The 12538-nt window shown below is 45.3% G+C and overlaps 1 protein-coding gene across 1 annotated transcript in view; it reads right to left on the bottom strand.

The window, feature by feature from the left end:
• Window positions 1-4573: 4573 nt before the first annotated feature.
• Window positions 4574-12538, bottom strand: part of ADAMTS15 (ADAM metallopeptidase with thrombospondin type 1 motif 15) — a 232752-nt gene continuing 224787 nt past the window's right edge. Inside the window, exon 8 of the mRNA XM_085647224.1 lies at window positions 4574-12237. Coding sequence (XP_085503350.1) covers window positions 11463-12237 — 775 coding nt within the window. The 3' untranslated portion in view covers window positions 4574-11462. The remainder of the gene's footprint in view (window positions 12238-12538) is intronic.

The raw sequence follows: 12538 nt of genomic DNA, 5'->3' as shown, positions 1-12538 counted from the left end.
CCCTTGATTGCTTAGGACCTGCCCTGACTCCCCTGCTTGTAGTGAGTCCCCTGGACCCTGCTGGTCCCTACATTGCACCTTCTTCGACTTCTACATTGTTTGCAGTTACCAAGGTTTGTTGGTGCTCCCAACGGACACTGACCCCTCAATTCTAGATATCAGATGTGGGAGAGCTTGTGCACAGCTCCTGGTCTTCTTCAGCATTGCCTGGTCCTCACAGCTGCAGAGTCAAGGTCACCGCCAACTCGCCTGCCACTACCGACATCGGTGGGCATTCGTCTTCCAGGTCTCCGGGTCACTCCTGAGTGACATAGACTCTGTCCCCTCTGCTTGCAGGTACTTTTCATCCTGAAACCACCTTGGGATTCCAAAAGACACTTTCTCCTTCTCCAGCAGCGGCACTTTTGCACCCGGCTTCCCTGGTGTAGATAACGTGGGTACTAGAGTATACATGGGTGAGGTGTCTCTCCAACCTTATGGCTTCCTCTGGGTTTCTTCAGGGACCACTGGGAAGGGTCCTTAATCTTAAAAATTGTAACCGCGACTTACACGTTGATTTGTACAGAAAACGCGGTTGTGTTCCCACAATGCATATGATCTCCGTGGGGCTCCTAGTCTCTCACCTTGGGTGGTTCCTTGGGTCCCCAGCACTTCTACATCCTCTGGACTTTGTCTTGACACATGTCGTGGTTCATATACCACTTTCTTAGTATATGGTTTGGTCCCCCCCTGAGGTCCACTGTGTATTCTGTGCTATTTACTTGATTTCTATGCAAAGTATTGTGTGCATTGTATATATCTGTGGGTAGGAGATATTTGTACGTATTAATGAGTGTTATATAATACATACATATTTTAAAAAATACATTGTATGGTTCTTTTTCACTTAATCTATACATATAAGATTGCATTCTGGTGAAACAAGCTGCTTTACGCTGCTCTCAACAGCTACTGATTACAGAGCTTTCTAAAGTTGTCTAAGACCTCTTAAATCATCATAAGGGTTGTGGTGGACTGGTGCAGGGTGCATACTTACATTAGTGGAATCATATACCAGGCCATCCTCTCACATATATTATATGTGTTTATCTGAAGATGGAAGGGCAAAATGTTTTGTCTATAAGCCATAATGTATTTGACCCTGCAGCCCTATTGGACTTCTTCAGTGCTCTGCTTGACTTTCACTTATGCGCCAGCTTTCGTCTTCAATGCATGCCAGGATAAGCCGTAGAGTGTCTTTGGCCTAGTGTGTGGCCATCCAGGGGGCACCCACGTAGAAGCATGCAGTGTGGTAAGTGGCAGCCGTCTCTCCTCTAAGAGAGGCCTGGCTGGCTTGCCTCGTTGCTACATGGCTACTCACTGGCATCACGCTAGGCTGCTCTCTCTGGTCTGTTACTGTCACTGAGTCTGTTGGGCACTCTCTGAAGAGTTCTGTGACAATGTGTGTGTAGCGTTGCCACCTTGTTGGGAAAAAATGTAGGCCATCGAAAGACACAAGTTTTAATACATGGCTACACCACGTGAGCTACAGAGAGACTACTGCTTTCCTGGCTGCAAATGAGCAATTGCTGCCCATGTCAGATATTTAGATGCCTCCTTCTAACTCCTCACCACCCGAGCAAAGGCACTAGCATCAGAAATGATGAACACTGATAGAAAAGCCACAAACTGACATTTTACGAGGCGGTTGAAATGAAAAAGTAATTAGTAAGTATTAATTGTTAAGAATCAGACTGCAGAGAGAGAGCTTTTGCTGCGCTGTGCAATTCTAAGAAAATGAGTACATCTTGAGAGCACAATTTGCCATATCCTGCTAAACGAAGCACACTGATGCAGACCAACACATATGTGGATCTAGCTGGGACTCTCTTAGTAACATTTGTCTCAGATGTTTACTATTAAAATTACATCATTGAGAAAACTTTTAACATCACGTGTTTGGAGCAAAAGCTTCTGTAAATTAAACATTTTATTTTATAAAGAAGGTGTTCTTTGTCATTCATAAATGCTACTGATGTGCTTGAAATACCACAATCAATTAAAATAGTATGTCCGCTCCTTCCCTGAGACCAGATCTTCTGTTAACCAGTTGCCACAGGAAGAGCGCTATCAGGGCCGGACTGGGAACCAAAACCGGCCCCGGCAAAGTGCTTGGCCGCCCCCCCAGGGGTTGGGGTGCCGCCAAGCTCTTTGCCCGGGCCGGATTTCAGCCGATTTTGCAGCTATGCTGCAAAAACAGCCCCCAGGGGCCCAAAACCGGCACCCACCCGTGCGGCCCACAGGGGATTGCCCGGTGCCCGCTACGGCCTGTCCGGCCCTGAGCACTATGCAGGTAGGCTGGGTAATGAAAACGTCACTTCTCTTGCACTCCAGCCTTTTGTGAGGATTAGCAGCCCCAGCTTTTAGCAGACATCAGTGTTTTGATATGTAACCACCCTGTCTCCGCTGGACATAGAGACCAGGGCTTAATGTGATGGCCTGAAGCTGCCTTGCCGTATTTAATAATTACCGGCACTGGCTTCTTACCCAAATTTATCATTGGAGCTGCTATAATACTGGCCTGGTGGCAACCTTGTGTGTTGGCAGCCTAGCACTCATGTGTGCCCCCCACATTGGATCTGATACTGCCCTCTCCTGCAAATGTAGCCAGAGGTGTCAGGCTTCCAAAAGTTAAAGGCTGTTGACACTCAGGTGTCAAGCTCACAATATAATGGCAGCTAGCAGTGGGATAGATGTGTGACATTATTTCCAATAATCACATCCCATTATCAGAGTGGAGGCAATGGAGACAACAGCGAGGGAGAGCCATGTGATATGGCTCGCCCTAGTTATCATCGGCCATAAGAACTGCCTGCAGTGCACCGCCCCACTGCGCTACCTGCTCAGGCTGAGGACCACAGTGCCACAGTGTCTCACCAGGCACAGGTAGTACAGACTACAGCTTGGCTGGGCCAAATTAACTGTGACACACGTGCCCTGAAAAACAACACGACGCGCCATCAGTTACAAGTGAAGCTGCATAGGCACACTTGCTCTTTGTTTATTTTAGTGATGCCAGAGGGCCAATCCGAGACCCATGTAACCCAGAGATCCAGGGCTCACATTTTATTTTTCAAGGAACAATGCAAGCTGGCTAATCCCCTGGGAGAAACAGTAAATACATGATTCCTTCTTAAAGCTAACTGTAGCCAAAGCATGAGTGAGAACCAGGACGGATGGCTGCATAAAACTGATGTGGCAAGCAGGCCAGCAGATGCAGTTGAGTAGGCTGCATGGAAGCACCTGTTAAAGCCCGCAGGAGGGGTAAGCATGAAGATCTGCTGCCCCGCCTTCCCAGATATAGTTGGAAGACTCATAGTTTTCCCCCACTGCTCCCAATCTACCGGTATGGATGCACAGTCTATGCCCCAGTCCTTGGTGTCACCTACCCGGAAGAGCGCTAGCCAGGGTTACAAGGAGGTAGCGCACTGAAGAAGAGCTCATGAGGAGCAGCACTAAGTACCACAGGCGCCACAAACACCACTCTGAACAAGGCGCAAAATCCCCGGGGTCACTTGACACACAGAGCGTGAGCCAGCAAAGTATCACCCAGTTCCAACCATCCGAGGGGGGTGGTCGAGCTGTTCTCGTGGGTAAAAAAGGATGCATCTCTGTTGTGCACTCTTAACTTCGGCTTACACAGAGAGGAGCTCACCATAACCATAACCTGCTGGTGGTGACACGCTCTCTTGTCCCAACCTGACCACCCCGGTGCCTTCCGCTCTCTTACCTAACATACCTGAAGAGAATCAGAAGGACCCATGAATCTCGCGATGAGCACACAGGAGGCGGGGCCATTGTGCAATGTTCCAGGAGCTGGACGCGTTGATCTAAAATAATGTAAGCGCACAAAGGCAACCTGAAAACGAGGCTCGTCCTAAAAAAGAAGGCTGCAATGCCCAGGCGGAGGTAGGAGGAGGTGCCATCACACACTTTACAATGTGATGGCCAACCAAAATATTCTCTTAGTGAAATCGCCGGGGAGGGAGCTAAGCACACAAAGGAGAGACATTAACAACAAAGCCCCAATAGGAAGCCAGCATTTCACGGTGCCACAGATAACAACCAATGGCAGTCGGTGGGTGTGCCAAAAGCCCAGAGAACAGATACAACAGGTCTTGCAGACAGCACAAGCACTGTCGAGGCTCAACCTAACGAGTCCTAGGTTTCTTCTTGGCATGGTAGCTGATTATGCCTAGTAGGCATCTGTGTTAAAGGGCAACCACCTTTGTTACCTTTTCCTACCCTTCCACAATGAAGCAAAACTTGGTAGAGTTTCTGATCGGAACACATCTGAGCAGGATGAAGAAAGGTTACCATTTTACATCAACCAAATGTGTGCAAAGCAGGGATTAAAGAGTGGTCCTATTGTACTTACAGTGCGCAACAATGGAGGGCACCAGAAATAGCTTCTCCTTAAAGACTGGATTCGTATTTCACAAGGAAAGAACTGCTCACCCTAATACATGTTCGTTTTCTCAGGCAACAGAGCAAAAATAAAGTAGATAACACCATTTGCAAATATTTACAGGTTTCTTTTTTTTTTATTTAGTGCTTGCCCAAGTATCTGGCTCAGGCACTTAGTGTATACATGGTATACGCACAGCCAATATAATGGCAATTTTCATCCTCTTGCCACATAACAACGCAAAAGAACTGTCAAATAACATAAAAAAACACAAAACAAACTGGCAACACCCATCTCCCCTCTCCCTGCAAATCAATGTGGAATTTGTATGGAAAGGGCAGACATGGATTACCTCATGAATACCCTTATCAGTTACGACCATAGTGAAAATAATTGTGCCTATTTGCTTCCATATCCTGTGCTTGAGGTGTGTGCATTGAGATGCACTTATAGCCATGACAGTTGTCCTGCAGCAAACCCTGAGAAACAGGGACATTCTTTCTGATTTGTGAGGATTGTGCACTCCCAATAAGGGGGAAAGGAAAACCTTGTTGTCCCACACAAATGGTACAAGGAGTATGTTGACTCTCTAAGTAAAACGACATTATACCACCTCCTCCTAACATAGACGCCGTATTTGATGAGTTTCTGAGAAATGTAGTTGTCTCCATCTTGCTGCTTGCATTGTAGGTAGCCATAATATATCACTCACTGTGACTGTGTTTGGAAGGTCCCATTTGTCCAGGCCTGGAATTCACTTTTTTCTAAATTATTGTATTCAGATGTATCAGTCCAATGCGATCAATGCAGAAGACTGAAGCGTAAAAATCCCAGAATGCACTGATTTGTTAAACAGAAGCTCAGGATTACAAACCTAAGGTTCTGTGGACATCCAGTGATGGAGAAAGCCATAGTTACTTTGCGAATAGTAGTTCAGAATCATATTCTTAACACCCCCGCTAAAAAGTCCCGTGTCAAGATGACTACATTGATTGGCTGAGATCTACTCTTCTTGATTTATAGTGAAACAACTGGCAAGCTAAGAAAGTCAAACAGTGTTCACTGCTGGTCGAGGGGCACATCTTAAAATACACACAAGACATTTCTTAAGTTTCCCAGTTCCATACATTGTGGCTCTTGTATTCCTGTGTGACTTATTATTCATCTTTGCCTGAAAGCAAATAAAAACGGTTTACTGGATAACATATTTATGCATGGAATTTAAAACTTGAGAGCTCTGATGTCAGCCAATAATCTGATTCGGGTCGCTGAAAAAAGACATTTTCTGAAAAGGTCTTGTGCAGGGCGGAAAATAATTAGTTTCTGACGGCCAGAGCTCTGCCAAATGTTCAGGATAATCACTAAGCATGTAAAGAATTCTCAATAGATTCATGGTAAAATGTTAATTAAATGTGGAAATCCTAAAACTTTTCAGTGGATCTGGCACTTGTGAATCAGTATTGAGCATACCATGTAGATGTGTGGGGGTGTCTGGCTCAAAGACCATCTTTTGGGAAACTTGAGGCTTCGGACCCACATGCACACACACACATGTATGGACGCATGCACACACACGCGGACACACACTTCTCAAAAAATGACACACTATCCTAGTGCTGCATTCTGATATTCAAACATGACCCTCATACGCATCCACACACTACATAAATACCTGTGAACATATAAATGACAAAATATCTCCTTGCTCCCACTCTATAATTGGAAAGTAGATGAGAATTCGTACAAAGATTACAGTTCAAGATGCAATCCGTCACTTGGCAGGACTCCTAAAAGCTCTTTGCTTAATCTCAGCACTGCCGCCTCACATCACATCCTATATATAAACAAACTCAAAGAGGTAGCCCACGCAGTCACTCATTTTGGGGACCAGCACTTATTTTTCCTCAACATACTATGATCCAAAGCAAGAGGAAGAAAATCACAAAAGGTACAAAGAAGGAGGGGAAGATAGGCAGACAAACAGTGACAAAGGGAAAAAGCAAGGATGAAAAAGAACCTGTAAGAGTGAGATAAAGAGAAACAGAGTGTCTAATGGTGGATTAAAGAGACATGAGGTGGAATCAAGACTACACGGCTGTAGTAGTCGCCATCCCCGATTTTCGATTGCACCTGCTTTGGGTTTCTGAGTCCCGGTACTTATTCTTTTACAATTTAAGCACTGGACTGGAAGGAAATACTGTTCTACACCTTATACAATATATACAATATTCTACAAAATTATGATTCACGAAGGAGGTTCTTTTTGTTTTGCAGGCATACAAAATGGAGATACAACTTTAAGACAAAGACCCTGGTTAAAACCAGAGGCCTTTTTGCTGGGGAAAAGCAGTAAAGCAGTTCTGGCGACTCCCATATGAGGTGGCGATATGATCAAGTGGAGCATATCAATCTACTAAACAGACCCTCTAAAATGACTAAGCTGTGGTGAATTCTTTGACCAGTGATTTATATAAAACCTGAAATAAGCAATTCCAGTCATATTTCTCTGTCATTATAGCCCATCAGTAATGTTTAGCCCAAACATGATCCTGGCCTCTGATACTAAAGAAAAAAAGTGCCCAGAACTAAGGTGAAACAAGCAAGACAGAACTGGGAGATACCTGTTATAGAGGAGGGCATTCCAAGTGAAAGACATCAATCCACCACTGACCATCTATTTTGCCCACTCAAATGCTTGCCTGTGGGCAAAGTTTTTATGCACCGTGACTGGATTAGAATAATCTCATTCATGCCAAGCCAGAACAAAACAAACACATTTTGGGGAAGCCTGCATGCAACGCCCCGGGACTATCAGATTAGTTGGGAATAAAATGCTTTGAGGGTTTATTAATGAGTGGGTGTTATCGGACATTTACCAAAAAGATGGATGCCTGTATGCCTCACTACTGCCTTCTCCTGCATCATTTGAACTGTGGGAGAAGGCAGAATTTCCAAAGATGGAGTTGTGGCCAGCTCTGCCATTCAGAAGACCCTGTTGTCAGATTGATGCTGGTGGAAATGGCACAGGGGGATATGAATAATTAATTAGGTGTAACCTCTCTGATCCCATTTCCTGACAAATCATTTCCGTCCAGGACAACCATAAATATATGGCTGTCCTGGCAGGTAAAGTCCTGAAATGCCTTGCTCTTGGTAGAAGAAAACTCCCAGCACATGGGGAGATATTAGTTATGTTGTTCCTTGAACAAACCAGAGATCTGCTGGGCCAACTTGGCATGCCAGACCTACTGACACAGATTATTTTTCCCCTGAAGCACCTCCCACCAGGTACGTGGCAATCCCTTCGAGGTGGATAGTCCTCAATGATGGTCATGTTTTTAAACAAATCACTGTTGCGGCAATGGAAGCACGTTCTGGAGGCCAGACAATCTATGTATAAATATTGCCTGATTATTTTTTGTTGAGTCCAAGAATGTAATGAAACAGATACAGGAACAGTCCCCCTCTCTATCTCAGGTTATTATTTTGGGTGCCGCAACATGATAGACTTTGAATGGTCCTTATGAAATGACGTAAACCAATTCAGCACCGTTCCAGAGCAGCCCACTACCTGAAGGCATTGGCGTCGGGCTTCATGGACTACTGTATGAAATGCAGCTGATAGATCAAGTAATATCAGGGTATTCGTGCTGGCGAGCTTCTAATCTCAGGTCACATATTACTGACAAAAGCAAAGATTCAGTGCTGTGTGAAGGGCGGAAAACTGCTTTCATTAGTCCCAGTATATCTGTAGTTTGTAGATGATTGCTTAGTTGTTGGGCTATATGATTCTACAGAGATTTGACTCTAGAAGGGAGCAGAAATATGAGATGAAAGGATTTCAGAACTTTGAGATCCGCTCTGACTTTTAAAAATAGGAACAACTATTGCAGTTTTGAGGCTTTAGTTCTTGAGAGAATTTAGCTGACTGTCGGTGAGCATGAGGTCCTTACGTTTTTAGTTTAGTCTTAGGATCTCTTAGCTTGGTGTTAGTGTGCATTGGGCCCTGGAGTCTGTAGTACTTGATAGGGATTCTTAGATCACTGTCACTTTAGCGTGATGCCCAGGAGGTTGCAGAACTAGGGAGCTCTTAGCCCAGTGTCTGGGAACTTAGTGCTCTAGAGGCTGTAGTTTAGTCCTGAAAAATTTTAGCTTGATTGTCAGTGAGTGTGGAATCATCGAGTCTTTAGTACTCAGAAACTCTTTCTTAGTTTCTAATCAGTGAGTGAGAGCCCCTGTTGCTGTAGTAACAAGGAGATCTTACCTTGAGTCAGTGAGCATAGGATGCATGAGGCTGTAGAACTGGGGCGTTCATAATTTTAGATGACTTAGTGTTTGTAGTTGTGAGGGGTTCTTGAGGCACAGACACTGTGGACTCCTGAGGTGATAGTATTGGAGAGCTGTTTTCTGAGTGACCATGAAGCCCACAAGGCTGCGTACTTGGGAACTCTTGGGCCCTATAAGATGTTAGCACTTGGGAGTGCTGTGCTCAGTTCCAGTGAATGAGAGAGCCAAGAGGGTGCAGTACTGGAAAACTCCTAGGTGGATGCCAATGAGTACATTACCAAAAAGCTTACGGTACTGGGGAGCTCTTAGCTTTCTCTCAGAGTGTGTGGGACCTAAGAGGTTATGGTACAGAGGAGCTATAAACTCATGTCAGAGAGTTTGGGACTCATGTTGTGGTAGCACTGTGAAGCTCCTAGCTCCATGCAAGTGACTGTTTTAGCCTTGAGGCTGTAGTACTGGGCAGGTGTAGAATTTGGGACTTCTTAGCTTGAAATCTCTCACTGCTGGGCTCAAGATCGTAGTACTTCGAAGTTCTTTGCTCAGAGAAGTAGCTGTGTGGCGGAGGAGACAGTGGTACTGAGAAACTCTCACAATGAGGTTACTGATTGCTGGGCAGTAATATTACTGAGGAGCGCACTTCCAGCTAGTGTCAGGGAATCAGACTGTATCACTGGGCAACTCTTTGCTCAACGTCAGAGAGTGTGAAACCCAGGAGGCTCAAATACTAAGGAGCTCTTAGCTCAGAGTCAGTGCTGATTGGCCTTTGAGGCTGTAGCACTTTGGAACTCTGAGTCAGTGGCTCAGGAAAGTGACAATGAGGCACACACATTCATTGTACTAGAGAGGTATTATTTCAGTGAGTGTAGGATCAAGAATGGTGTGCTACTGGGGAAAACATAGCTTGATGCCAGCAAAACACCCAAGGTCCGTGTCAGTGAGTTTTCAACCTGTGACGCTGTAGCACTGGATAATTCAATCCTCAGCCTCAGTTTGAATAGGGCCCATTATCAGATAGTCCTGGAGATCTATTAGCGGTATGGAATTGGGTGTAGGACCAATTAGACCATAAACCTGGCGAGCTTTGAGTCTAGTGTTTTCAAGTATCAAACTCACAAGGCCAAATTAGCGTTCAGTGCACAACACAGCTGCAGTAAGCATGGTGCTCATTAGGATGAAGTACTGTAGTGCTTTAAGATGGCTACGAATGTATGAGACGCTCAATAGTATGCAAAGAGGTGAAGGATTAGGCCTATCATCTTCAAACGTGAGCCATCTGATGCTGTAGTGAACCCAGTCACTAAGTTCAGAGTCTCAGAGTCAGTGGATCCAAAGGCTGAATTCCTGAGTAGCTCTTGGACTAGAGTCAATGTGTGTGATACATATGGCTCTATACCACCCGGAGCGTCCTTACTTCGGTATAAATCATTGTGTAAAACACAGCACTGTAGTTGTGAGCAGCTCTTCATTTGGTGTCAGTGAGTTTACAAACTTTAAGCCTGTAATGCTGAAGAGATCTTAGCTTGGCGTCAGCAACTTTATTACCCTTAAGGCTATAGTTCTTAAGTGATATTAGCTTCGCAACTCTGAGCTTAAAACTGTTAAGGCTGTACTTCTGAAGATCTCTTTGACTGATGTCTTTGAATGTATAACCCTTAAGGCTATAGTCCTGGGAAGCTCTTAGCTTGCTTTCGGTGGGTATTTGTCCCTAACAGTTCTAGTTCTGGGGAGCTCTTACCTCAGTGTCAAAGAGTGTGGGATACACAAGACTCTTAGCTCAGGTTCAGTGAGTATGGGACCCATAAGGCAGCAGCCCTGGAAATCTTTCAACCTGTTGTCCATAAATATGCAAATAAAGTTTCTTTACAGTGATCCACTCAGCTTGCTCTTAGTAAGTGAACAATTTGTGTGACAGTAATACTGCTTGGTACCGAATTTTCTGCAAGTGAGCACAAAGAAAACATTTAACACTAATAAAATACTCCGTTCCCAAGTGGTGAGGTACTAGGCTGTCCTTTTTCTCTATGGACGGTCACACACTTCCAGAGAACATATTGAAAAGAATGTCTAAAAAGCACCATCATTAACAGAGTCCTAAAGGGCAACATTCCGAACTGGCACTGAATGGTTGTCCTCAATGACAAACTCAATAGGCGCACCGTGATTCCATGGAACAGGCCAACAGAGGCATGGCCTCAGCTCTGGTCTCGGAACTGATGTCAATAACTAGGTTCCATTCAACCTATACTTAGAATTTTCATCTTCGTGAGTACAGGGGGGGGGACACATTAGTGAACTGGATGAAATTAAATGTAGGAAATATCTTCTCTGATTGTGACCTGCCCACATTCAAAATGTCCTAGCAGGATGCTGGATGTGTATCCTTCACTTCCCTTGTTCTCATCTTTCTGACTCCTCCTAGGTCTCTTGCCCTTGAACTCCTTCCCTCCTCCCCATCCCCATCATTCAGTTATTTTGGCACCAGTATTCTATATTGTTCAGGTTAAGAGGTAGATTGTTTAACTCGGTGGGGGTTACTCCTTCACCATCTCTTCCTGCTTCTTTGGAAGAATTATCCATAAGTCTCTGGTTCGCTTTGGCCTACAATAAAGTTTCAAGGAATCGTTTAACAGATAGATTCTCTACCGCTCAGTCAACTCAGCGGCTTACTTGCTGGCTGTCGAGGGCGTAGGAACGCTGCAGATGCCTTTGTCTCAATGTCTCAAACAGGTCAACAAGGTCGCAGTATGCAGAAGTCCAGCTCCTGTGGCTTTCTCCTGATGCCGCAGTGGTCCCTGGGGATGGGAATGCCAGGTCCCGCTGTGCACCTGAGATAGCGCCTCTTGAAACCTCGGCCACAGGTTTTGGAGCAGGAGCTCCACTCCCCAGTCTCCCACTGGGGACATGGGTCACCGCAGGCCCTGGTGTCCATAGGTCTATGTGCAGCATCACAGTCTGAACCTGGCTGGCCATAGGAGTCATGACATTCAACTGACCGCTTCTGAAGCCCATTACCACAGGTCACAGAGCATTCATCCCAGCTACCAGCCACCCACCTGGAAGCTGGTCTTTTGTAGTTGGGCTGATTAGGAATCAGTCGGTTGGACATACTCTGAACACTGTTGTTAAGCACTTGTCCACTTTTCCCATCCTTGCGGTATTTGTCGTCCTTGTGATCCTTGGGCAAGTAGTAGGACCAGCGGACCCTGGGTGGGGTCATCTTGCCGACAGAGAGGACCTCAATAATCAGGGGCTCCTGGATGGGATTGAAAGTCTGGAGAACCTCTATGGCACTGCCTGTCCCGGTGTACTTCAGCAAGCTCCCCTTGACCATGATGTCCCTCTCCACAGCAGACACAATGAAGTGGCCATTCAGCAGGTACTTGCCCTGCGTTGTTTTGACTGCAAGGTAGTTGTCATCACTCACAAGGCCTTTGTAGCCCCTCTGCCGCACGTCGATGTTGGATGCTCCAGCAGGGATCGTAACCACAAAGTTATAGCCGTGTCTGAAAGAAAAAAGGTAGCCATTGGTTATTTGCTCTGCACAGTTGATACTTATGTCAACAGAGAACAATGCAACTCCATTTGAACAACTTAACCGTGATATAAGAATCCGACGACATTTTGTGAGAAATCAAGATAGACCGCTAATTGAGATAGTGCTGAAGTATAGATCAATGAGCCATGGAATGCCCAAGTAGCAATACACCAGTATTGCTCTGCAGAATCTATAGTGCCTACAAAGACAATACTCCCTATAGACATAATCTTGTCAGTCTGGTACTGTTGTGTCAGCCCTGGAAGGAT

This window comes from Triturus cristatus, chromosome 3_2 (assembly GCF_964204655.1).
Source record: "Triturus cristatus chromosome 3_2, aTriCri1.1, whole genome shotgun sequence".
Classification (NCBI taxonomy): Eukaryota; Metazoa; Chordata; class Amphibia; order Caudata; family Salamandridae; genus Triturus; species Triturus cristatus.
Note: the sequence above shows the minus strand (reverse complement) of the source record. Positions and strands in the feature narration are given on the sequence as shown.